Below are 26,788 nucleotides of genomic sequence, written 5' to 3'. Positions count from 1 at the left end.
TATACCAATGTTTTATACTGAAAAGACTAAAATTTGTTTACTGAAATGTATATTTGCATACATCGATATATTATTACGTTAAATATATACCATATAGTTGAAAATATACTAAATTATCTATGAAAGCAATAAATACCCGATGCTAATGAGAATTATTTTTAGTTTCTTATTTCTTATAATTATTTCTTATTCTTATTTTCGTCCAATTTTCCTGCTAAACAAATTTAAAAAAAAATATATAAAAAAAATAGCTAAACATGTCATCTTAATTTCAACTTTTAAATATTAGGAGTCAACTAAAGTATATTAAAAAAGTCTTGAAATATTTGTCTCCTTAAGCATTAGTAATTTTTTAAACAATAATATAATAAAGTGGTTCTATTCGTATTTATTTATTTACATGTTAATTATTATACAAAATAATATAATACTTAAAAGAAGGGAGTGCTAGCAACTACGGCCATCGATTCTATTCTTAATTTTGTAACTTTATATAGTTTCTGGGATCGGAGATGCTTTTTCTGCCTAGGACATACATTTCCTGTAGACACAACATTATAATACTTAATACTCTACCCATAAAGTACCGAATATGAAAATTATTGACATTGTGTTACAGACTAAAATGCAGATAAAGTTTGGTTTATAATTTAGCCAAGCCTTTTCTACTATACACCCTAAATCGACCTCAAGCAACGAAGGGCGAACATTATATAACCTCTAATTAATATATTTATGATCTATTCCACAAACATAGATCCATGGGATTCACTTTTATTTACTTTCTTGCCAACACTTTTACTGCATTATATTTCAACGAAACTTCAATAAAAATGTTTTGTTAGTCTGATCATTTATGAGCTTGACATTGTTGCCATAATTTCTGGCAAATCTGAATATGATTGTGAGTTTGAATGCAGCACCTGCAGAACAAAAATTTAGATAAAACTGGGCCAGTAGAAATTACTTATAAATTAACAGGCACATGAGAACGCAACGATTGTGGGCCGTGTAAACAAGTCACGCCCAAGATGATGACGAGTCAAAGACGAGTATCGGCAGACTTCGTAGTGATCGTCGAAGAGTCGTGGAGTCGTTTAGGAAGTTACCTGTGTAATATACATAATAATTAGACAAGTGCGAATTAAGTATGTGTGTGCCCAAAGAACGATAGTCATGAATTTAATGCCATACCACGCTTCGTACTCGGTGTGTAGAAATCTATTTGCACTGTTTGTGGTGCGGCTTTTATCTTCTATTTACTTGTCAAATCATAAAGAAAGTCTCTGGATGCATGCCACTATATAAATGCTTGGCCAACACTCGACTATCAGCTAGTGTCTATCATAATTTCACGATGTTAAAGCTGTGGATCTGTTGTGCTTTAGTCTCCTTCGCGAGTGCCTACAATCATGGAGAAGCTGCAGCTGAATTTGCCGCATATGTTGTAAGTGTGCTAGAATTACAAAGTACCCAAAGTGTCGGATATCCCTAACAAAAATTGAATAGTAAAGTATTTGATATATTCCTGAATTTTTGTTGTCGCAATAACATTTTGCCTAAAGTTTTCCTGGATCTGTAGGCTTCATCTTTCTGTGTCATAGTTCATTCAGATTTAAAATAATAATGTTCTATGAGATTGATCCCTTTAAAAAAAGGAATTTGAGTGTAAAAGTATTTGCTTCCGAAATAAGTAATGACATTAAATTTTGGATATGAATTCGACAAAACATTCAAGGAACTAAGTGTAAACATTAAATTGTAAAATTCGTGAACATCAATCAAATCGATTCAGAATTGTAAATAAGCAATTTAGAAAATATCTCTCACCTCTTTTATGTTGTTCCTTTGCTGGAGTTACAAAAAGTCCTTGTGAAAAGTTATTGGGTAAAACTAAACCATGAACGACCCTCTGAATTAATTGAAACACTTTCTATTTCATAATATAGTATGTTCTATATGAAACATAAATTTTCATCTTAAAAAAAATATAAATATTATGCGTCTATCATATAAGTAAAATAATGTTTGCAATTATTTTAAGGAATAGGGCGAGAAATAAGAATAAGGCTACACCACCAACATTTTCTTTAACATTTTTTCCTGAAGTGTTTACTCATTTCGAATTAAATGAAATTTTGGAAATTAGTTTAATATAATTTGACTCTGTTACAACATTTTTTATATCAATATTTGTATAGTTTAGTACAAAAATTAAATATGTATTCGAGAAGCAGTAAATATTTATTGAATACTTTTCCCAAAATTAGGATGACCATAAAAAGGCAATATAACGAAATAATTAGAAATAAGTTAGAAATGATGAAGGAAATGAAATAATTAAAATTAGTTAGAAATGATCAATTCATATGAATCGTTTGAAAATTTAATTGAATATTTATAAATATATATTTAACTTAACTTTCTTCGTGTTTTAGGCAGAATTTAATAAAACTTACCCCACTAACGCTGCGAGAAATAATGCCAACTATTACTTCAACTATCACACCAAGTTGATAGCACAGCAGAATGCTTTGGCAGATCGTGGAGCGAGCAGCTATCGCGTTGCTGTCAATCAGTTCTCCGACATTCGTCTGATCACCTTTGCTGCCCGCTTGCCACAGGCTGTTTATCCCGCGGTTTCCTACAACTCGACACCCGTGGAAGTGGACACGACGGTGGCCGATGAAATCGACATCCTCACGGAGTACGGTCTCAATGTGACGGCCCAGGATCAGGGCACTTTGTGCAGTGCCAGCTGGGCCTTTGCTGCAGCCAAAGCTATACAGATATTGAACGCTGTGCCAAGCGATCTGACGCCTTTGAATTATTCTGCTCAGAGCCTGATTGACTGTGCTGGCATGAGCACCGCTTGCACCACCCAGGTGCCCCAGATTGCCTTCGATTACCTGACCCAGGAGACGGGCACGACATTGATACCCGAGGAGGACTACCCGGAACGGAATAACTCCCTTCAGGGCATGTGTGTGCCCACAATGGCTGCCGGTGGCATTAAGCTGGACACCTACTCGAAGATAACAGATGGCGATGATGCCGCCGTCATGCGTTATGTGTCCAGCTCCATTCCAGTCATCGTTGAGTACAATCCGGCCACCTTTGGATTCATGCACTACAGCAGTGGCGTCTATGTGCCGCCAGTCAGAGCCAGGGCAAGCAGTTCACAGTTCCTGGTGGTCGTCGGTTATGGCCATGATACAGAGAGTAATCTCGATTACTGGCTGTGCATCAACTCATTTGGCGACACTTGGGGCGAAGAGGGCTTCATCAGAATTGTGCGTAGCTCAGCTCAGCCCATTGCCAAGGGAGCCATTTTCCCAAATAGCATAGGAGTCGTTACTATGTAATTAATCTTTTAAAGTTTGTACTATATTTAAAATTATTGTAAGAATGTCGAAACACAAGTATTTAAATGAAGTAAATAAATTATTTATATTATCAATATTTAAAAAAAATAAATTTTAAAATTTATGTAAATAAAGATAGTGGCATGTTGTTGGACAACAACCTATAAATTGTCTCATTGAAATATAAACAATAATGTAAAAAATTCTCTTTTCTATTGGTATTTACCAAAGATTCTATTCCGTAAGATATCAGTGATATCAGCCAACATTATCAAATGAACCTTATCATTATTATTGTCTTATTTTTATAATTTAATCACGTAATGCATTTTATGCATTTGCATTTACATGTATTTTACATTTTATCATTCAAAAAGTGGCGCGTTTGTGCCTAAATACAAAATATACCAATACACCTAATAAAGTGTAACCAGCACGTATTTATACATATTATATATTTCGGTATATTTTTAACGTAGCATGGATATTTTTGAATTCAGTTACGGCCACACTGCTCCGCAAACACAAGTCGCATCAAACATAACTATTTTTATTGAAAATCTTAAGATTTGTTAAGTAAAGATGTCGGAAACAAGCTCCAAGGAGAATGTCAAGACCGCTATGACTTATATTTGCGGTGGTAAGTAAAAAAACCGTCACTCCATAGCTAAATTCACGTTATGGAGGTGTACTTGAGTTTCGCAAGCGTGCACATGTTTGCGGCAGCAACAAATTCATTGAAATTGTTTATTGATTAAATCATTTTCCTTAATTCTTGAAAATAGAATGCCATCACGAGAATGAGATGCGTCCTCGTGATCCTATACGTTGCCGTGAGTGCGGCTACCGCATCATGTACAAGAAGCGCACCAAGCGTCGTAAGTAGCAAGGCTCTGGAACATGCAGCGTAGCCTGCAATGCTTCTCAAACTGTACGTTTTCAATAACATTTCGATTTCTTTTGCAGTTGTTGTGTTCGATGCTCGTTAAACTGTTTGACTATGGAATGGAAACTAATTTAGAGTTTTAGCTTGTAATTGAAAAATATATTCATAAATATAAGAAATTTGTAATCAATACAATTTTGTTTTATTCCTGTCTTGTTTGCAAGCATTTTGTATTCCAGTATGTGGATTGTCCAGATTAAAATACTTTAGGAGAATCTCGCTCATCCGAAATACCTAAATTTGTTTTAATAAAACTTCATTGGTTTTCTATATTTTAAACTAATTTACTTTTATTTGAATGTTTTTGGAAATATAATTTTTAAACTAAAAACACTTATATTTGTTTTTCATTTTTTTATTACTCGTATATTTTGTTTTTCTTTTTTGCAACTTGTGCTAAAATAAAATGTAAAGTAATTTGTTCTTTTTTCATGTTTTTGTTTCTTTACTCATAAATGTCTTTTTTCGTCTCAAAAATTTTGTCTAAATGGCTTTTGTCATCCAAAAATTTACTTTACTTTAAGTTTTGTTTGTTTTTTTTTGTGTTTTCATTTGATTTAGTTTAGCGTTTGGTGTAATAAATTTATGTTTAAGTTTACCACATTTAGCAAAAACACACATTTACACTAAAAATTGTTTATACCATTTATGTTATTTATTTGTATCTTCTCTTAATATTTCCTCGACACTTTTCAGTCAAATATTTTCTTGTTGTTCAGTGTGTGGTAAAAAGTTATTACATATTATTATTATGTATATCGTATTTTGTTTCTTTGAGTATTTTGTATGGTTGTTCTTGTGTTTATTCCCTTCTCTTATTTTCTTTATCGTTCATTCATTCATTCTTTATCCATGATAAAATCATAAGTACAACTACACGTACAGTTAGTTATATATAGGTATTGTTTTCTTCGTGTTTAAATATGCTATAGACTTTGTTTTTGCCATCTGCAGTTGCAGTGTTTTTGCATTTGTTTTGTGATCTTGTGATTTTGTGGGCATGGGCGTGGCTGTTGCTCAAAACTAAAACTAGAACTAAACGTACATAATATAATATGCAATATCTTGATGTTTAAAGCTAAATTTAAAAAATAAGGCAAAAAGGTATTGAGGTTTACATTCATGTTGTATAAATTATATGTTTAGGTATGTATATGTATATGTAAATGTATATGTATGTATGTATAATAACACAACTTAATCAACTAGAAAATGACAATCATACTTTATGTATAAGATGGCAAAGATTACTCGCACTAAGTAACTACAAAAATAATAATAATAATTTTAAATGAAGTTCAATAATGGCAAATTAAAGCTATTTTACTTCACAAATGATTTTATAACGAAATTTAAGACATTTGACATCTTCAAATTCTTTTAAGTGTTTTTTTTTTGTTTCTTTATAAATATTTAAGTGTTGTCTTTTACCACTATATGGTGAGTATTACACAAGCTTAAGTGTGTATGTGTGTGTGTGTGTGTGAATGTGAGTGTGCTTGTATGAATCCTCAAATATACAACTGAGATGTGTAAGTTATAATATGAAATTCATCGAAATGGGACGCAGCTTTCTACAATATCATTTTTGATCATAATCATTTTGTTGTTTAAGCTTTTATGCTTTTGTTTTTTTGTTTGTTTGTAAAGAGAAATCATATTTCAGGTACATCACAACTTAAAATTTAACAAATAAATGCAATTTTCAATGAATTTTCAATATTAATGCCTAATGCATGAGAAATGTGTATATGGCAAGCAAGCAAACATTTGCTAATATTAATGGCGACGTCCGTGCTTCAGTCGACGGTGCAAGAGTAAACTGTAACGCCTCTCAAACTGTGCACTACACTGCTTACAGTTGCGAGTGCTGGCTTGCAAAGCGCGGTGCCTCCAAAACCGATGCAGCGCCAGAGAGCCAAGCGTATGATAGTTGAAGCTGACGCCACTGCGTCGATGGCTGACCGCGCAGCTGACGCAGCACAGCTTCTGCTGCCCAAGGCGATTGAGATGCTTATCACGCAGCATAGTGACCACAGCCTCGGGGGTGAGGCGTATTTTCTTTGGCTGCGCCTGCTTGCGTGAGCTGCGCGCAGTCTCGGCCTCGGACTTTTTGCTAAAGTCCAACGGCGCCGTTAAGTACTCCTGTTTGCTGGCTGCGTCGGCTAGCAGCGGCAACAGCGTTGCCAGATGGTTGAGGGACTTGCGAGATGCATTGCAGCTGTTGTTGTTGTTATTGTTGCTGTTGTTGTTGAGTGGTGCTTGAACCGCTGCTGCTGCTGCTGGCTTTTTGGGACTTTTGCGCGGCGCTGCCAGATCCAGCTGACGTTTAAGCAATGACTGCGTCGGCAGCGTTGGCGCTGGCGCCGACGCAACAACGCTGCTGCCTTGGGAGACCTTTGGTGTTATGGTCAGCGTGATGTCCTCCTTGTTGCGCAGATACTCAATGTACTCCTCAGTCTCGCTCAGCAGACGACGTCGCTTGGCGGGCGACGATTGTTGCTCTCGCTCTCTCTCCCGCTCTCGCTGCTGCCCTGTGGTCGTCGCGGTGGGCAGCGCTGCTGCGGCTGCTGCCAGCATAAGCGGCGTCTCGGCTGCATAATATTTGTTGATAATATCCTTAACATAATTCTGAAACTGTGTGCCAATGCGATTGAGATTCTGGTATTCCATTTGTGTGAGAAAAGGTGTGTTGGTGGTTGTGTTGTTGCTGTTGCTGTTTGGTGTGACGGCAACACCAGCTGCCGCTGCTGCTGCGGCCGCCACAGTTGCTGCCGCTGCTGCTGCAGCTGCGGCTGCTGCAGCCGTCGTTGCTTCTGTGCTGCTGGTGTTGTTCTCCTTGTCATCCTGATGATGATGAACGGCATTTCTATGAGATTTCTCTTTGTAATAGTTGTTGCTGTTGCTGTTGTTGTTGCTATTATTTGTATTATTGTTGTTGTTGTTGTTTAGTTTATACGCGGGAGACGATTTAATAAGCTGCACTCGCTGCTGCTGCAGCTGTTGATTCTCTTGATCTTCGTCGTACTCAATCTTCAGCTTTCGCTTGCTGGCGAGCAGCTCGATGGCCGTCTGTTCGTAAGCTGCTGCTTCCAGAAATGCCGTTGCCATCATCGCCTTGTTGTTGTTCTGCTGCTGCTCCTTGAGCTCGCTCTCTTTGCCGTTGCACTTGCTGTTGTTGTTGCTGTTGCTGTTGCCATGGCGCGACAACTTCATTGGCGATGTGCTTGCCGACATGTTGTACTCGTCACCCGAGTACGAGGACGACGATGCCGATGACGGCGTATTCTCATCGTCCTCTCCCGTCGAGTGTTGTCGAGCACGCATCGAGCCAAACTTTTGCCGCTGTGCGATGTTGTTGTTGCCGCTGCTGTTGCCGCCATTGATGCTGCTGTTGCCGCCCATGTTGCTCAGGCTGTGTAACAGCGCTGCAGCCTCTCGTGTTGTCCATTGCGAAGGCAGTTTATTATTGAACAGGAGTTGATGATTTGCTGGTATTTTCAACTCGTGCACGCCTCCCGCTTTATGAAAATCCTGAGCGACCGAAGCTGTGTTGCGACTAATGGCGTCCATTTTTAGCAGACTGTAAAATTTCAAAAGTTTAAATTGAATTAGTCAATCATAGATGAAGAAAAATAATGAGTTGTAAAATGAAATTGTAACAATTAAAGATAAATAATGAAAATTGGCAACACATAAGCTGAAATTTGGCAACGTAGGACAAACAAATGCGAAATAAATAAAAATTCAAAACCCAAAACAAATTATTATAAAATAAAATAATTATTCAAATGATGTGTGGCAACAAATCATCTGAAATTTGACAACAATGCAGGACAAATGTGTACAAAATGAAAATTGAGAAGCCAAAACAAATTGTTTTGAAATGAAGTTTGGCAACAAATCATCTGAAACTTGAGAACAGGACAAAAAATGTGTAACAAAATAAAAATTGAAAAGCCAAAACAAAGAATATTGACTCCACTGAAATTTGGCAACAGTAGGACAAACAAACACAAAATGAAAACCATAATGAAACCATAATTTATGAGCAGCAACGAAATAGACCCAACAAAAGAGACAAAAACGAAAAGAGAAAATAACTTCAACGGGTTAGGCGAACAAATACCGCGCATAGTCCTCCGGATCGCTGCCCTCGGCTTCGAGGTATTGAAATAAACGCTCCGAGCCACGTTTTTGAGTTGCGGCATTCGGCAGGCTGCCGGTGAGCAGATCATGCGGTGGTATCAAAGAGCCGTTGGCACTGAGACGCCAGCCCACCATCGATGTGGGATTCACAATGATCTCCTGTAAAGGGCCGCCCGTGATGTTATTCCCGGTTCCGCCACCGCCACCGCCGCCAGTCACGCCATCATTGGTAGTTGTATAGATGGTAACGGCGCCACTGCCGCTCACATTGCCCACGGTTTGGCCACCTCCACTTGACGAGCTGCAGCACAAATCAATGCACATTGGATGTTGTTGGTTGTTGGTTGGTTGGGGAATCACAGTGGGGCAAGAACGAGTTGAGAGAACAAGAACGAGGGTAGTAACTAGTGTTAGGAGCATTTTGCGCGCTTGACTAAAGTGGGGGAAAAGTAGGGGAAGGCGGTCTGAGAACGTTACCCAAAAGCGTTCCCGGCATTGTGAAACGTGTTCAGTTGATTGTTCGCCACCAGGGTGTTCCCAATGGTTCGCAAGACGTTCAAGTTCTGGCTATGCGATGCATTGTTGTTGCCATTATTGTTGCCGCTGCTGTTTCCACCGTTGTTGCCACTATTGTTTCCACTGCTGCTGCGCGCCGGACGATTATCGTGCGGACTGAGAGAAACAAATGCGATTTGCTTTAGGAGCGATTGTCGATGCTTAATGAGGTAATCAAAATAATCGTTCTCATAAACTGAAAAAGCTCGAAACTTTCTTTTCTAATCAAATATCTTGATATTATTTGGATCAATCAAATCTAGTGCAAATTGTAAATAAATATAGGAAATAAAATGAATCCCTACTTCCCTGTCCTATTCAATAATTTAAATTGTGTTTCAAATTTAGAATTTAGTTTGCTCTCTTTTTTATTCCTATAGGTTTCCTTAGGAGTTTAGGACCTCAGACAAGGTTCCTTTTTGCTGTGGCTTCGGAAATCATTTGAGTATCGGTTGGAAGGGTGAATAACCCATCGCAGTCTATCCCATTCATGATTTTGCGTATTCTCAATTCATTTGATACCTATTTCCTACATCTAATCAAGTATAATAATACTCCTTAGGGAGTTTAGGGCCTCAGACAAGGTTCCTTTTTGCTGTGGCTTCGAAAACCATTTGAGCATCGCTTCGAAGGGTGAATAACCCATCGCAGAGTATCCCAGTCATGGGATACTTGCCCTTAATTCACTTGATACCTATTTCCTACATCTAACCAAGTATAATGAAAGTAAATCGGTACTTACTGCACATCACTCATGTGAGCCTGGAACTCCTCCTGAGTGTCGGCGAGGTAGGAGCACTTGCTGCAGGCACGCTTGTTGTGCACCTTGAGCACATGCGTGGCAAGGCGCTCTGAGCGCGCCGCCTTGTAATCGCAGAGCAGGCAAACAAACGGCTTTGTGTGTGTGTTGAGATGACGCTTGAGGCCCCACTTATCAGCACCGGACCAGGGGCAATAGCAGCAGGTGAAGCGTTTCTCCCGCTTTGGTTTCAGCAGACCGGATCCGCCACCCGCACTGCTGCTGCCCGAACCCGAACTGGAGCTGGCCACCGGCTGTTGGGCATTGTTCATGACAGCGCCTACATGAAGCGGCAGTACGGAGCCATCGTCGAGCTTCTCCTGCTTGAGCTGGGCCAGCGGCATGTCGGCAGCGGAGGCCACCGCCTCGATGGTCTCCACAATGCTCATGCTGGTCGAGGTGGGATGTCGCTGGGCCTCCAGGAATGCATTGTCAATGTTTACGCCCGTCGCATTGATCGTCACATTGCCACGACCGCCGGAATGATGCGAGTTGCCAGAGGAGCCACCACCAGATCCACCACTGCCGGCAGGGACATGGCGACGCGTCTTGTTGATGTCGTACTGCAGCTCGCGATGCATGCGCAGAAAGTGCTTCTTGACGTGATCGGCGCGATTGAACTGCTTGAGGCAGGCATAGCACTGAAAGGGCTTCTCGTCCTTGTGAATGTTCTCGTGGCGTGTGTACAGATCCCGACGATCCGTCGAGTACGGACAATGGGTGCAGGCATAACGCTTCACAATGTGAACACCGTTGGCAGCGGCAGCGGCTGCTGCGGCCTGAGCTTGCGAGGACTTCTTGCGACTGCCGCCGGAGGAGCTGCTTCCGCCGCTGCTGCTGCTGCTGTTGGTGGGCGCTGAGGTGGGCGTGTTTTGGGCCAGATTCTGTGCCGCATTGGCTGATGTGGAGGGGCTGGCATAGATCAGTTCCGTGGCATGCTCCTGACGGTGTTTTCTACGCAAGAACCGAAGATTAGTTGTAGGTTGACATTGATTGATTAGGTTTAAACTCACTTGGACTTGGGCGTGCTCTGATGCTGTTGTTGCTGCTGCTGCTGTTGTTGTTGCTGTTGCTGCTGTTGTTGTTGCTGCTGATTGACCTGGGCATAGCTCTGCAGCTTGCCACCTGTTGTCCACTGCACCAGCTGTGGCTGCTGCTGCTCTGCCGTGCCAGCGTCCTGTGCCCAGCGTTGCTGCTGCTGCTCGCCTGCCTTTAGCAGACCCGCTTGGCCAGCAGCAAAGCCATTCTGCATGAGAGCGGCAAGGCCAAAGGCTGTGCTCAGATGATCCTCGGACTTGAAGCTGCCAACGGCGGCGACGCTGGGCGCCGGCACCACAGTGGCGCCACCACTGCCGCTAGCGCTGACCACCACCGAGTTGCCCGAGTCGGCCTGCTGTTGCTGCTGTTGTTGTTGCTGGATTACATTGGCCTGAGTGGTGGCCACGTTGTTGCCGTTGCCACCGCCTGCCGCACCACTCGCTTCATATTCAATGCTGGGCGCGGCGGTGCGATCGATTTGTTGCTATCGGGAAATCACATAGGTGAAACAGGTAATCATCGAACGAATGCGATGGGACACTTACCAAATTCGTAAACGAGCGTTGCTCGCCCTCGGGCACCGCGGTGGGGCCACTGGTGGCCACCTGAGCCACCGGTGTGCCGAGCGTGTGCAAACCGTTGCCGGTCTCCTCGCCGTACAGTTTACGTGTGATTTCTTTGAACATATCTTCATATGTGGCCTCAACATTGGAGGACTGTGCGCTCGCTGGATTGCCTCCGGTCGCTGGGATTAGTGTTGCCATTGCTGCGACTGTTTGGCCTTGGCTTGCGGGCGCGTTGCTCTATAGTTGTGGCGACTGCTTCTCTCGCTATTCCCTCCACGGATGTGCTTCGAAAACTGCAAGACAAAAGAGTCACAGCGGGAGAGTGTGAGTGTGAGTGGGAGATAGAAATAGCGGGTAAAGTTTAGTCAGTGGATCTAAGCTCAACGCACATTCGCACATTCACATCCGGTATACGAAATACCCAAAGACCCATCGACCAAAGTCCCCCCTTTTTTCCCCCAATCGATGTCAGTTCTGGGAATCGGCTGTTGACACACCGCAGCTCTGTTTCGAACCTGACTGCCTTGGGCGCATTCATGGGGGTGTTGCGAGGGGCGTCGGGTTTTTACGATTGCTCTTGATGCTGCTGACGTCGCGACGACGAATTGACGTCGTGTCGCGTCGCGTCGCGTCGCTTCGCGTCGTTGGACCAGCATCAGCTGAGTCAGCGTGCCGAGCTCAGTGAATTGAGCACACTTTTTGTTTACCACAATTTCATTCGTTGGTTGATGCAACAGGCGACAAACGTGTCAAGAATGCTTTTGTTGGTTAAGCGATTGCAAATGCAGAGCAAATAATTAAAAACTGATTACGTAAATAATATGTTTTTAAAAATATTAAAATAAAAATTCGAATATTTCATTAATATATTTTTTTCTCTTCTTTTATTTACAATTTGTTTATTTTAACAATATAAATTTAGAGAAATAGCAGTTATTCAATGAACCCTACTATTATATGTAACATATTTTCAGTTGCTTGGATTTATCTATCGGGGAGATTGAGTATGTGGTAATTTTTCAGTCTTCAGTCTTTAATATATGACATTTTTTTTTAAATATTAAATACATGTTTTTATTCAATATTATATCATGCTAAATGCATTTCATTTGAATTAACCATCTGATATACATATATTTATTTAAATATGTATTTGTAAAATAACAAAATTCCAAACTGGGAATTTAACACATACTTGAAACTTTTGTCGCCTGACGCAGACACGCTTGAGTGTGTTGGCGTCTCGGCGTCTTTTTGCTGCATATATTAATAAATTTATCAATCGCAACAACAACAACAATAACAACGATGACAACGGGCCAACCCAGGTACGGCAGAAGAAAAAACCCCATCAAGGGAAAAGATAACGCGCCCAAAATCTTCGTTTTTTGGCGGTCGTAACTACGAGGATTCTCCAAAGAGCTTCCCATAAAATCGCGAGACAAATTGTTGGGCAACAACAACAACAACAAGTTGTTGGCGTTGTAATTTTGGCGGCACTTTTGTGATTTTGTTGGATGATGAGGGCGAGGGCGAGCGAGAAGCGGAAGCCTGTGGTTGTTGCTGGTGGCCCACATGTTGCTGCGCCTCTTTTCTCTAGCGAGATGCTGACACCCAACCACATAAGTTGTTACTGTTGTTGTTGTGTGTGGCGACAGAAAGTGTGTGTTGTTGTTGTTGATATGGGCATGGGCACGTTTCGATGGCCCAGAGCCAACAGAGAGCCACCCACACTCGCCCAGGCCGCAGACGAATCTGCTGCGCAATGAGCAGAGGGCAGAAGGCTGATGGGGAGTGGGAGAATTGTTTGTTTGTATTTACTTATATATGTATGTGTGTGAGTGTAAGTATGTATGCGCGGCCGTACTAAAGCGTGTTTTCTTTCGTTTCTTTTGAGTTCATATTTCGTATTTGAGTTTTTGTTTTTTGCATAGTCGTATTTGATTTTCTGCTTCGTGTGCTTTTTACAGTTGTTGCCCACACTTTGCGCCATTGGGGGCGTTTTACGTCTTCCTCCACTTCTTCCTTTTCTGTTTGCTTTGCCTTTGTGGTTTCGGTTTCAGCTTCGTATTTTTTGTTTTGCTTTCGCCTGTCGGATCGGCAGCCCTTTCCCCTCCCCTCCCACCCTCCTTCGTTGTCCAATGCGCCATATTTGATTGGCTCTCTGCGTGTGGTTTCCAAGCCAAGGGCATTGTTGTTGTCGCTCTTGTCGTTGGGTGGAACTTGACTTTGGCTCAACTCAAGATCACCATCGACTCCACACATCCATACATATTTGTGTGTGTGTTGGTAAAAAAGTGCAAGTGTTGGACAGCGTAGCATAAAGGAAGTTGAAAAAGAGATGTTTTATTTTGAAAAACTGCTGATATTGCAAAGCTTCCCATTGTCGTCATCACAATCAAGTGAATCATTGAAAACGAGTTTCAGATGAAAGTATTCTATAATCTGTTTAGAAATGGGGATTCACGCTGGATTGCATAACAGTTGTTTTAGCTCTTCCAATTGCATCACACACTAAAGAAAGTTGTCCAAATAGCAGCGAAAAAAAGAAAAAAACATACAACAGTCCAACTGTTCGATAAGCGAAGGGCCAGCTGACGGGGTCAACTTTAGTGGGCGAGCACTAAACACACACACAAACACATATAGATGGGTAATAAAAGAGTGTCAAACGTTGCCAACAGCAACCACAACAACAACAAGAGCTGCGCGTGTGGGTGCTCCGTTGGGGCCAGGCACCGACAACAAAAACAACATCCGCTTTGCTAATAGCAGGCAGCGAAATACAAAAAAAAACCCCAGCGACAGCAACGGGCGCGTCAGCGAGTGGGCTGAAAATGGGCGCAACGGTCGCCGCCGACAGCAACAGCAGCAGCACCAGCAGCAACAACAAAATCAATTTACAACAACTCTAACACGCGCGCCATCAAGAACAAATACAATGATCAGACGCTGTCGCTGTCGACGCCGCCGTCGTCGCCTATGGTGGGTGTGCAAAAACCGACATTAGCTTCGGCAGCAGCAGCGACGCCGCCGCAATGACAACGCAATTTGGGGGAGTCAATGAGAGCGACAGAAAGAGAGTGAGTGTGAGAGAGGCGAAACCGGTTGGCAGCTGAAAACAAAAAATGCCGGTTGGAAGCTTTTCTATGTAAAAACCGAAGAATCGAAATGAGAGTGTGTGCGAGAGAGCAACATAAGCAAGAGCAGAGTAATTCATGACAGGGGCGATCGATGCCACTCTCGCTCGATGGTCTTCTGCCAGTTGTTGGTTGTCGTCTGTTGTCTTGTTCTGTGCAGATGCCGGACAGTCGCCTGTTAACGGTAAACGCATTATTGGGTGGCTTCTCTCTCTGTCTCTCTCTCTCTCTCTCTTCAAATATGGCAGCAATGACAATTGTTGTTGTTTGTTTTTGTCTGTCACTGATAATATTTGTCAGAATTGCGCTCATTGCGTGTGTCTTTGCTTGTTGTGGCGGAGGGGGAGGCGGGCGTCAAAGCGCTAAATTGCGGAGCCTGAACACTGACGCACACAGCTGAGGGGGCGAAACCGTTGCTTATAATGTGTGCGTGTGTGTGTGGAGTTGGATACACACAAGCACACAATACACATGCATATGTATGTGTATATGAACATTTTAACACCCGTGGGCTGGCCCGGCCCCGATGGCAGCTCAGGGTGAGCCACAACATTACTTGCAGTTGTTGTTGGTGTTGCGGTGAGCGGTGAAAGGCCAAGAGAGGAGACGAAGCGACGGGGCAACCAGAGGAAGCAGAGAACGGACAGCAGCAGCAGCAGCTAATGACATGTTAACGCCAAACAACAGCCGTCTGCCTGCCTGTCCATTCCAAAGCCACACGCAGTTATTAAAAAGCGCTTTTGCCCGATGGCGTGCACAGTGGTGCAATTTAATTGGAAGGGAGGCGAGTTGGCAAATGCAAGTAATCTTGCTAATTGAAAATTGCATGTGCCGAAATATGAGACCCACTTAAAATACTTAAATTGGTTGTTGTTTTCGTTGTAATTAAATTCTTTATTTATTAGAAGCATTTCAAAGTCAGCATTTAGATAAATATTTTTGAGTATCATTACTTTATTGTTATCTACGCAAAATCAAAAACCATTGATTTCAGAACATATCGACACACTGTGCATCGACTCTCGCATTAGCTGCGCGTTGTCGATACACACCACATAGAAGCAACAACAGCAAGTCGTTAAGGTGGGTGGGTGTCGAACAGCTGTGCTTGGTGTCCAGCAAATACAGCGATCGACTAACCAAACGAACGAATGACAACAAAATAAAATCTTCAATTTTATACGCGAGCTAACAGGGAATGAGACTTCGACGATTTTCTTGCTACTCTATGCCATCACTTTGCTGCTTCACACGCCTACGCAGCAAAAACAGCAGCAGCAGCGCATGCGTGTGGGCCGCAAGTTGTAAGTTGTGGATTGCATTGCCTTTGCGTGGGTCAACTGGAGTGGGGGGGAAGAGGGTGCTATACAAAATATCAGTCACACTCTCACACAGCCGCAGACATGTAAGTTAATATGTAAGTTTTAGTTGCTTTTGCATTTTTGGCAGCTGCACAGACATCCGCCAGCTTCGCTTTAGGCCGCCGCTCTGCGGGTGCTGTAAATGTTTCTGTCTTCACTTGTGTGAATGTGTGTGTGTGTGTAAAAAGGCGCAGAGGGCAGCTTTATATGGGCGGCAGGTGGTAAATTTTTGTGGCCAGCCAAAGACAGAAACAGCAAAAAATGATGCGGCAGCAGCTGCTGCTGCTTTATTTTTTTTGTTTGTGCTGTTTTTGCGTCTTCTTTTTGAGCTGAGCTTTGCAGGCAGACAACAGACAACCGACAACAAAGCAATGAGTGTTGGGCTTTAAAGCTGGTTTCTTTATACGCCAATGTGAGTGTGTGTGTGTGTTTGTTCGTTGTTGTGTGTGTGTGTAGCCAAGTTTTGGGTGGTGCTGGTGGCATTGCCTTGTGGGCGTTTGCAGCACCAACAGCAGCAATCGAGATGAGCAACGGCAGCAGCAACGGCAGCAACATCGCATTCACAACACAGCAGCAACATCTTCAAGGGCAGCCATCAGTTCATTTCGGTTCGATTCGGGCCAAGTCATATACGCGTTTAAGAGACGTCTCTGACTCTTCAGCTTTTGGCTATGCTTATTATTATTATTGCTGTTGTTTTGCTGGCAGCTGTTGGCAGGTGCGCGCCCTCATAAAACGTCGTCGGACGACCCAAAATGCAGGCGCTGCTGTTGTCGTTGCTGTTGCTGATGTTGCACATGCTCAATACATGAACAAAAATGGCGACGTCTGTCGCTTGTCCCTCTGTCCCTCTTTCAAGTGTCAGTTGCTTGCCTTCCTCCTCATCCTCCTTTTCTTCTTCTGCTTTCCCTCCTCCTTCTTCTGCGTATTCTTCGGAAATCTTTGCCTTTTACTTAAAATGTAGTCCAAGCAACATGTGCATCCCTCCTTGGTCTGTGTCTGGGTCTGTGTCTGTGCTCTGACTGTCTGTCGATCTCTGCCCCTCTGGGGTAGAAATTAAATGCAGTTGTTTCGATTTTAGGGGTGGTTTTGCCTGCACCGTTTTTAGGGTTGCCACAAGCAGGTTGCAGCTGCCGCCGCCTGCCAGCCAGAAGGAGACTGTCTCCTCAGAGCCTGTTGCTGTTCTGGAATGCTCTGCACTTGCTATTCGTGTTAGGGGTTGAGAGGAGAGTTCTTCTGCCAGCTGACAAGTGGATTAACCATATATTGAAGGGATGACCAGTTAAGGTGTGTACATAGAGTATTTCTGCGATTTGTTACACTTCAGAGACTTTACTTTAATGAATTTAGAGTGAGGAATTGATATTTTAATTACTAAACAGATCTATTGATCTCAATTCGACTTTTTAGATGGAATTGGGTTATTTTTTTCTAACTAGGAACTGCCTGCTCCACACAATACATTATGTATCCGTTTTCGTAAAAACATTCGTACATAAGTACGTACTCTAAACCCAACCCAAAACCCAACTCTGAAATGTTGACGCTGGACGCCTCTTAAAATAACAACGGCAACAACAACAACAACAACAGCTGAAGAAGAAGAAGAAGGCAGCCTCACACACACACACAAATGCTCACACGCAGTAATTCAAGAGACTCCGACGAAAGAGACCCAATAATGAAATTTCACAACAACCTTCAAACAGACGTCGTCGTCTCGCGTGTATTTATGTGTGTATTGTATATACTTTATTTTTTTTTGGTTTGGTTTTTTGGGCCGTCTCAACGTTGAATATTGAAAAACGGTTGAGGTTTTAGGCAAATTGTAGTAGGAGGAGGCGATGGCGATGCGCCGGCAGCGTTGCGAGGCCCCGGCCCCATAGAATGAGGCAGCGAAACGCAGATAATGATGATCACAAAGCACAAAGAGCGACGGGGACTGAAGACGAGTTTCTCGTTTTCGGGCCACGCCAACGAAAAAGACAGGCCCGATAAAGCGAACAAACCAAACCAAACCAAAGTATAATCAAACCAAAGAGGTTTCCCCTCCCCCAACTCACAGAGGACAGACCCCAGACTCTTAGCCCAGGGCCCAACCCAAGTTTGAGAGCGGTGAATGGTACACAAATGAAATGAAATGAAATCCTACGCAATGGGGTGGCTGGCTGTTGCTTCTGCCGCTGTTGCTGCCACTGCTGCAAAGGGGACGCGGCAGTGAGACGCCACAGGTAAAAAGTAGAAACCTTGAAAGCCGCAAAACAAACAGCTGCTGCTGCTGCTGTCGTTGCTACGAAACAGGTAAACTCTGTTGGGCAGGTAACTTGGCATGGTCAGGAGTAGGACGGATCGCATAGGGTCGATACGTTTCGGATCGAATCGGGTCGGGTCGGGGGAGGCGACGCGCTGTAACAGGAAATTCCTATGTGATTTTTGGTGAGATTGCTGTGCGCACTGGGGTCGGTTCAATGCGATGCGATGCGGTGCAACAAGCAACCCTCACGAGACACTCTCTGACAGCAGGTACCCGATCACCGATTGTTGGTCCCGTTGTCTTTCTGCAAGCCACCCTCCCCCTAAAGATTGTCTGTCCATTTCGGCCCCGACGCGACGAGACGGGAAGTGCGTAATTTAGTTTTGTGAAGTTTGCGCTGACTGCGTTTTGGGGTCGCGACGTTTTTCATGGGAACTTGAACTTAAGCGAGCCGCAAAAGTGGAGAGGGAGTGCTTATGTGTGTGTGTGTGTGGGTTGCTCTTTTTTAATGGGGTGTGTCGATGTGAAGGCATGTCTCTGTGATCGACAATAGTCTAATTGGCCTTCTTTTGGGGTGGATATATCCTAGTAGAGTGAAATAAAGACCTTCTACATATATAGAAATATTTTTCGGTTGTTAAAACAATTCTGCAATACCTCTTGCTATGAAGCTGTTTTAACAGTTATAAGAAATCTCATCGTAGAATTAGAACTGAGAGATTTAAAAAAGAGGCCAAATTTCGCTTAAAACAATTCCAAATATAATAATCAAAAGGATGTCAAGTTAACAACAGTTCACTAATGAAGTTTTCACTGTACTTCATACACTCATCCCAACAAAGCTTGATCGCCGCATTGACAACTCCTTGGGTTGAAAATGATGAAAGCACAGCAAAAACTGTTAAAGCAAACGAAGAGGAGACTCTGCACAAACAACAAAATGTGAGCAACAACAAATACTGTAGAGGGCCGAATTGTGTGGGGGCGGCAACGCAGACGGCGACCAAGCACAACACAGCAAAGCAAAAAGTACAAAATAAAACAAACGAGTCAACGAGGAGAGGAGTGGAGTACATAATGCAAAAGTCGTTGTCGTTGGGTGGGTGTAAGAAATTCGTCAGAAGTCAGCAGACAGCAGTAGAAGAGGAGGCAGCAGCAACAGCAGCAAAACTGCAGGCTGTGGGCAGGCAGAAGAATTTGTGTGATAAACTAACAGAAGGGTGTGAAGGCGAAATAACAAAATAGCAGAAATGGAAGAGAGTAACATAATGCGAGGGCCGAGGGCCGCTGTTTAGGCAGCGGACGCCAAAATAAAAACTTAAAAAAAATCAACATACGACGCAGCAGGCGGCGATGAGGACGGGCGACGGTCAGTCGCGTCGCTAACGGAGAGAACGAACACACAGACAGTCAAAAAGAAAGAGAGAGAGAAGTTGGGAAGTTGAGCCATGCGAGGCGGCAATTAAAGAGCGCAACGGCCATGTGACAAAGCGAAAGAATAAATAGGGCTGAGGTAGGCGTCGAGACGCGCGTCGTTTTGACTGCCTGCTGTTGTTGCTGTTTCTGGTGCTGTCGCTGCCCTGTTGCCCCAGGGGAAACGGGCAGACAAGATTTTAAAACATCACCCACTCACATGTGTGCAAGTATGCGGACATGTGTGTGTGTGTGTAAGAAAGACGAGAGAAGGCAGCGGATAAAAAGAAAGTAGGATAATGTGGGCACAGTACAGGGTTGCCAGGCTGTCATTAATGTGGACTCTACAAGTGTGCGTGCGCGTTTGCGTGTGAGAGAGAGAGAGAGAGGGAAGAGGGCGGTAGGCAGTGTGGGAGCGAGAGCGTAACCCAACACACGCAAGCTGCCAAGGATGTCGTTGCTGTTGTAGATGGTGGTGGTGGTGGTGGGTTTCACATCATTCATTATCGTTGCCCCTTGCAGCGAGGCGTCGCGACTGCGCCAAGCGAGGGAGGGCCAACCGTGATGGCGACTCCGACTCGTTTTTCATAGTGTGTGTGTGTGTGTGTGTGCTGGCATCTCTTTTGTGATTGCTACAGACGAAGGCATCGAAGGGGTGCCCACTCTTAGCGGGCATTCTTTTTATTGTTGTTGTTGTTGTGTTTTTGGGAGTGCTGTGCGAGTGTTGGTGCGTTTTTTGGGCGCTGGAGTGGCTTTTTTTTTTGGTTAGTTGCTGTGCGTTGTTGTTGTTGTTGTTATGCCTGTGTATAATTGGAAATTGGGTAACCGGTTTGTGAACCACTGTGAGCTACCTGTGGGTTGTTGGTTGTGGCCTTCGGAATGATTTTGTCGATGGGTCTATGTAATGCATATGTATTGGTATGCGTCTCTCTATATGTGTGTCTGAGTGGTAACATGTGTCCCGCAAAAGGTTTTAGAGGGAGGAAGACAAATGAAGATACAATACATAAGGACATACATACATACATAACTATGTTTGAGCAGACTGAACAAATCACACAGTGATCGTGATTCTATTAAAATGTATGAAAATAGCAATCACAACTACACAAAACATACTAAAGCACTTTTACCATTTCCCCACATATTTAAAATAAATGAAGTATAGCTACCTTTAATGTCTGCAATTTGTGTCTGCGATTTTTTGTTTTGGCCCTTAAGCCATTTCAATTTTGTTGTAAATAGTCCTTTGTGGGTTGTTTGTTTTGTTTGTTATCTGCACTTGTAACTCGCACAATTTATTCACTTGATACAATGCAATTTATGAAAAGTACGCACAATTAAATGTGCACTTTCATTAATCAAACACTTGCCAAAAATCTTTAAAAACACGCGCCGGCCTTTAATAAATGTTTGTTGTTACTGCCGAGATGCGCGCGAATGCGACCAAACGAACCGAACGCTACGAAAAATTCCAACAGACTGCGAGAGAGTCGCTGGCAGAATGTGGGAGAGAACCATGGAACGATGACGCAGCCAGCTGCTGCTGAAATGAACGAGCACGGCAGCGTCAGTGGCGTCGCACAGTGGGTTGCCTCGAATAATATCGAGTGAAATGTGTGGACTGTATTTTCCACGTATGTAGTTGTTAATGAAAATATTGAGAATGGAATCTATTGTGACTTGCAAGAGCATATTTACTTAAAAATAATATATCAATTTAATTTTTTACACATTATACAAATAAAAATATATAGTAATCACACTACATTATAATATAAAAATAAATAATTGATAAAATAAATATGTATAAAAACAAAGAAAGCATTTATAAAATTTAAACCGAAAAGTGAAAAAAATATATTCATGATTAACATAACTAATAGACAATTTATAGCAAGTGCCAACATCAATAAACTGTTTTTGACCCACTGTGCTCAGCGCCAGGGGGCCCAAGCCGCCACCTTATACAACGAATGATCGAATAAAAGAGAAATTGCAACAAACAAGCGACGAAGTCACCGGCGTCTCAGTCTCAGCCTCAGTCACAGTCTCAGTTGGCGTCGGCAGCAGGCAACGCATGGTAAAGCCAAGCCACCCGCTCATTCACGTTTCTGCTGTTGTTGTGTGGGCCGACGCTGCCGCTGTCCGTAGTGAGAGCGCCAGAGAGCGAGAGTGGGAGCGAGGTAGTGTGAACCGAACTTTGTTGTTGTTTTCTGCGTAGGGTGGTTTGGCTTGTAGAATTTCTGGACGTTGTTATTGTTGCTGTTGCTGTTGATATGGCGACAGCGCAGTCGCGCAGAAGCAGGTCAGTTTGTGTGGCGTCCGCTGCGCAACTTGATTTTTGTTGTTGTTGTATTTTTTATGCGCAGCCGTCGGCGTCGGCGGGTTGACTGTTGGTAATGATCTTCGTGCATGTGGGTTGCTGTTTTGTGGTTGTTTCGCTTCATGTTGTTGCTGTCTCTGCTGTTGGCGGTGGCGGTGTCGGCGTCGGCTACGGGGGACGCGATTGACTGTTGCGTTCATTAGCGCGAACGCGGCCGCTGCTTTTTGGGCTCGTTTTCGAGGAGGTGCTGATACATAGTCCAGGTAGACACAGCACACACTTATATAGACTGGCTGTATGTATTGTACATAAGGTTGGGCAGGTAGTTGGCAGCTGGGTGGCGCTGCTTGTGGCGTGGGTTGCTCTGAGATTGAGGTTAGGTTGTGTTCAGCCCAAGAAAAAAGACAACATTAACAATCTGCGATTGCTATGCAAATCGCATGACTCATATGGGAGACTCCGCAATAGTGCAACTGCAACTCAATGAAATTGAAAGTTGTATGCAATCAATGGCAGCGACAGCGACTGCGCATCATCGATGATACGATGCTGTTGTTGCTGTAACGGAAAGTGATGTACTTGTTGTTGCTTTAATCGGAAAGGAGAGTCGCTGTCGCCGTCGATTGAAGGCTATGGGCGAAAAGGCACAAAGTGGAAACCAGAAAACGGTGTATGATGTTTAGGTTCCACTTTGAGGATCGTGGAAGTTATTAAGTACTATGTAGGTTATACGTTGTGGTTTTCTTAATAACAACAACGTAACACTCTCAATTTCCTTGTTACTACTAATTCTACTATTTTTATTTATTGCTACGCTATCTTCACTTTCTTGTGCGATCATCAAATCGGAAATGCTTTCAATGCTGCACCGCAACAGATGAGACACCACAAAACAGGTTACTCGGCGAAATGGAGCACCCTACTTTTAAACTTCATTGCCACTCAAGTGGCGAACGGATGACGCGGCCGCCACAAAGGAGCGGAGCAACAGGGAACCGGTTTTCCAGCAGCCCTGCAAACACTGTGGCCAACATATGTATGCAGCTCGCTGGCCCACTGGCCAAGGAAACCAGCTGCACAGCCCACACACTCGACCACAATCCGATGCAGTGCTCAAGGGATCGCTGAAGTGCCGATATCTTCACCGTTATGCTTGTCGGGTGCACAATCAGTCCATCCTTGGTCATTGTGTGATATAACGCAAGCTGCGTAATGAGCAAAGACAATTACAAAACGTGGCAGAGCAACACATGGCTTCGACCTCAGAAGAAACCTGTTGTCGGTCGCCTGTTGCTGCTGAAGCCCTTCTTCGTCTCTCCGTCTGTGGGAGAAAGTGTCGCTGCTTCTTCTAGGGCTTCTTTTTGGGTGAGGCGCCATGGCAAGATCACCAAATACCCGTGCGGGCAAACGAGGGACTCGATTCCTCTTCAATCGTCACGATTTGCTTGCACTTTGTCACGTCTCATTTAACAGAACGAACGAAAAAATAGGAGTAACTGCCAAGGGGGAGCTCAGTGTGACCCTCTCGTCAAAACAGCAGACAAAAAGAGAGAGTGTGAGAGAGACAATGGCCAGAGATAGGGTGGCTTGTGATCGTTGCTCGCACAAATTCAATATGGCGTCGCCTAGCGTGGGATGAGAACAGACAGACAGCAAGTGGAGCGGGGAGTGGAGAGCAGTAACGCATGCGCAATTCGCCTGACTACGAAAACAAAATAAAGCGTAGGCGTGGGTGGGCTGGCCATCTATTATACACGACTCTCTGCGAGGTTGTTTGATTCAGTTCCCGCCACGCTCTTGTGGTTGAGACTGAGTCACGGGCTTCTTGGCTGATACAAGTATTTGCTAGAGGCTGATCAAGCTGGAATTTAATCAACAGGAAGTGGTCAGCAGCTTAGATGCCCCCGACTGACCCGTCGAAGTGGGACCATCTCTCTTTCAACCATTTTCTTAATCAACTGTAAACAGTATAACTGGAAAATGTTGAGGTAAACAGAGCTAAAATTGCGACCAACTGACATACATTTTTAAATTTGAGTTTATACTTTCATACGGATTTCAAATTATTGCAAAACTAAGTGTTAAAAATGCTAAATGGGTTGGGATATTATACTTTATAAGTCAGTGGTAGTAAAGAGTAGTCCGTTTTAATTTTCTGTTCTTTAAAAATAAGAAATGTTGTTATTTGCAGATAATTACATATCGGATTTTGTAAAATTTTAACATTTTAGGATCTGCTTCACAAACGTGAAATTTATTATTGCACTTCCATTCAAAATTCACAAATAATCACATTCATCGGGCCTCAATTTGATAAATACAGATTGGGAAATATTAAAAATCCGACGTATGTGGATAATAATATGAAAGGGTATTTTTTTTAAGATAGAAGATCATTAGAGATTTAATTCACATATATACTTTTTTGTGGTCTTATAACATTATTTCCAAACAAAATTATTTGACTTTAACAAAACTTAAGTTGAAAAAATGTTGTTTCAACCACTTAATTAGAACAAACGAAATTATGTTAATATTCAAAGCAATAAAGATGTTTCCATTAAATAAATAAATAATCTTTAATCAATTATTCATAGCGTATCGTGGAATTATTAGTAAGACAATTATAACTTAGGACCAAATAAAATCAGCTTATATTATATCAAAAGAAAAGGCGTATTTGAGTTTTAATTAAATGTGATTTCTGTTTTTACTACGAATGCATATTTGCATCGTTTGCTTTCAACCTTTAGGACGTCTTCAATACTCAATCAAATTTCTTAATTTCATGAAGTGCCAGCAAATGGAGTTAAGTCGTCAACCTTTGAAATCATTTAAAAAGGATTGAACCTTTATCTTCTCACACCCACTAATTGCGGTATATAGAGGTGGTTTCTTTATAAATATAGTATACACAGACATGTACATACATGTTAATATTTGCATGTCTATTCATAATGCCGTGTACAGAGCTTTGAATTTTATATAATGTATATAAATCATGTATGTGCATATGTAATGCATCAATAAATCCTCGACATGCACATGAATTCTTCCCTTGCTGTTGCCTAGCAACAAAAAAAGGACTAAACGAGCTGAAATAAATGTAGTTTTGCAAAATACATGAGCAGAAATAACAAAATACAAATTATATAATAAAAACACGTAGACAAATGCCTATTTGCCTATGCCCCAATACAAGTGCAACATATGCCGCATATGTTGCATAAAAAGCAAAAGCACAAAACCATATGCAACGTACGCCCAACAACGCCCACAAAATCCACAAAGCGAGAGCGGGAGAGCGATAGACAGAGCAGGATAGAGGAATGCAAATGCATTTGAGAACGCAGCTGGAAGAGCGAATTGAAATTGTGTGGAGCAATGTGCGTAAGAACGGAGAGAGAGAGAAACACATTTAGAGAGAGAGAAGCCCAAAGCTCTCTCCCTTGCTGGATTACGCTCTCTCTCTCTCTTTGCTTTGAATGTGTTGTCAAAACTGCAACAATTCCTTTGCAGTTTTTTCGATGCGACGAAGCGGCAGCTGTTGGTGAGTGTTGGGGAAGGGAGGGGAGGAAGGTTGGGTGGGTGGCATAACAAAAATTGTTATAGACACAAAATTTATGATATGCGCCGCCTGGTGGTAGGAAAAACAACCACCCAACCCAGTGAGAAAAGTCGCTCGTTTGTAGTTTTCAAATGCCAAAGCTTCAATTTCGCCGTGTGCGTGTGTGCGTGAGTGAGTGAGTGATGGTGTATGTGTGTGATTGTGATTGTGCGGGTGTGAGCGTGTGCATTGTTTTGGGGGTTGGTATTTTTGCTGCATAGAGCGCCTGCTCCAATACCAACATACCAATACTAATGCTAACATAATACCAATACCAATACAAAACAATGCCAATAGCAATAGCTCTATGGCAAATGCTTCCATGTGGAGAAAGTATTGATGATGGAAAAATAGAAGTTGGCGCTTTTAAGCTGTGGGGGTTGTTTGGATCCCGACAATAGTTGTTGCTGTTGCTGTTGCTCTTGTTGTTGCTGTTGCTGTCGGTGGTGGGGTGTTTCTCTGGAAAAAGTGCATACCGAAAAATATACGCACACAGACAGACAATACGCTCACACACACACACACACATCAACATGCACGCACACACTCAAACGCATTGCGGAAAAATCAATAAATCATTTGTTTGAAAAATTTTTAATTGCCCTCGAGCATAGATTTCAACATGAATTGCAATAATTATGCTGAAGTCATTACTGCGTTTACCTCAAGAAGATCTTCTAATGCAGCATTTCGCTTGCTGTAAATATAAAAAGTATTGCATACTTTTATGCATTTGCACTTACCAACATGTTCGTAATGATTTTCGCGGACAGCCCAGAAGTATGCAGCACAATATTTCGCCAGCGAGTGCACACAACTGCGCTACGATTTTGCTGATATCCTCTTTTCCTCTTCCGCACTTGTACTTTTCTCGAGGTTCTGTTTAATCAACACTTTGATCACACTGCACTTGTAACATTTTAGCCGTTTTTGCGTTTTTGATGAGCTGAGCACTTTGCAACGATTAGCGATACAATTGGTTTTACAACTAACCTCATCAACACTCACACACTGAATGAAATCTCGTGACTGAATGAATGGGAGAAGCAGCTACGTAGCTGCTCCTAAAATGCAAAAGCGCCGCCGACTGACGAGCAAATTTTATGGCAGCCCTGGCGTCGGTGCCGACGTTGGAGGCGGCGCTCCCCGCCCCTTCACACACACACACACACACTGTCGTCAATATAACCACTATTTGTTTTGTAATCGTAAGTCAGTGTTTTGTTTTTGCAGCAAGTTGCTTTCGACGTTTGTTGTTGCCACAACGAT

At 42.8% G+C, this 26,788-nt stretch overlaps 3 protein-coding genes across 7 annotated transcripts in view; 2 read left to right on the top strand and 1 right to left on the bottom strand.

Moving 5' to 3' along the window:
* Positions 1–3,439, top strand: part of LOC133842192 (uncharacterized) — a 30,504-nt gene extending 27,065 nt beyond the window's left edge. The window contains exons 1-2 of one of the 3 annotated variants that reach the window (XM_062275192.1): positions 1,223–1,451; positions 2,443–3,439. In XM_062275192.1, coding sequence (XP_062131176.1) covers positions 1,295–1,451; positions 2,443–3,365 — 1,080 coding nt within the window. In that variant the 5' untranslated portion in view covers positions 1,223–1,294 and the 3' untranslated portion in view covers positions 3,366–3,439. Of the gene's footprint in view, positions 1–1,222; positions 1,452–2,438 lie in introns of those variants that run through there. The other 2 variants (XM_062275191.1, XM_062275189.1) reach the window with 2 other exon arrangements.
* Positions 3,440–3,848: 409 nt separating this feature from the next.
* Positions 3,849–4,463, top strand: LOC133841121 (DNA-directed RNA polymerases I, II, and III subunit RPABC4). Its single transcript, XM_062273418.1, has 3 exons — positions 3,849–4,005; positions 4,151–4,243; positions 4,332–4,463. Exons 1-3 carry the CDS (start codon positions 3,948–3,950, stop codon positions 4,352–4,354), a joined length of 174 nt encoding a protein of 57 aa, XP_062129402.1. The 5' UTR covers positions 3,849–3,947; the 3' UTR covers positions 4,355–4,463.
* A 325-nt stretch (positions 4,464–4,788) lies between these two features.
* On the bottom strand, positions 4,789–26,788 carry LOC133841119 (protein charlatan). Of its 3 annotated transcripts, none has more exons than XM_062273416.1 (7): positions 26,263–26,788; positions 11,398–11,711; positions 10,828–11,336; positions 9,758–10,768; positions 8,938–9,132; positions 8,441–8,761; positions 4,789–7,894 (listed from the first exon to the last, which is right to left on the bottom strand). In XM_062273416.1, exons 2-7 carry the CDS (start codon positions 11,614–11,616, stop codon positions 6,091–6,093), a joined length of 4,059 nt encoding a protein of 1,352 aa, XP_062129400.1. In that variant the 5' UTR covers positions 11,617–11,711; positions 26,263–26,788; the 3' UTR covers positions 4,789–6,090. The 3 variants fall into 3 exon arrangements, with proteins under 3 accessions (XP_062129400.1, XP_062129399.1, XP_062129401.1); XM_062273415.1 differs by lacking the exon at positions 26,263–26,788 and adding an exon at positions 20,759–21,065; XM_062273417.1 differs by lacking the exons at positions 8,441–8,761; positions 8,938–9,132; positions 26,263–26,788 and adding an exon at positions 20,759–21,063.

The sequence above is a fragment of the Drosophila sulfurigaster genome, chromosome 3 (assembly GCF_023558435.1).
Source record: "Drosophila sulfurigaster albostrigata strain 15112-1811.04 chromosome 3, ASM2355843v2, whole genome shotgun sequence".
NCBI classification, from domain to species: Eukaryota; Metazoa; Arthropoda; class Insecta; order Diptera; family Drosophilidae; genus Drosophila; species Drosophila sulfurigaster.
Note: the sequence above shows the minus strand (reverse complement) of the source record. Positions and strands in the feature narration are given on the sequence as shown.

What these genes read in the sequence shown, in the direction of transcription:
- LOC133841119 (XM_062273416.1), bottom strand. Translation starts at nt 11,616, where the DNA reads ATGGCAACACTAATCCCAGCGACCGGAGGCAATCCAGCGAGCGCACAG. An exon ending in AACGCTCGTTTACGAATTTG is followed by an intron (nt 11,337 to 11,397) that starts GTAAGTGTCCCA and finishes ATTTCCCGATAG; the next exon opens with CAACAAATCGATCGCACCGC. An exon ending in AATGCCGGGAACGCTTTTGG is followed by an intron (nt 8,762 to 8,937) that starts GTAACGTTCTCA and finishes TTTGTGCTGCAG; the next exon opens with CTCGTCAAGTGGAGGTGGCC.
- LOC133841121 (XM_062273418.1), top strand. Translation starts at nt 3,948, where the DNA reads ATGTCGGAAACAAGCTCCAAGGAGAATGTCAAGACCGCTATGACTTAT. An exon ending in TATGACTTATATTTGCGGTG is followed by an intron (nt 4,006 to 4,150) that starts GTAAGTAAAAAA and finishes TCTTGAAAATAG; the next exon opens with AATGCCATCACGAGAATGAG. An exon ending in CAAGAAGCGCACCAAGCGTC is followed by an intron (nt 4,244 to 4,331) that starts GTAAGTAGCAAG and finishes TTTCTTTTGCAG; the next exon opens with TTGTTGTGTTCGATGCTCGT.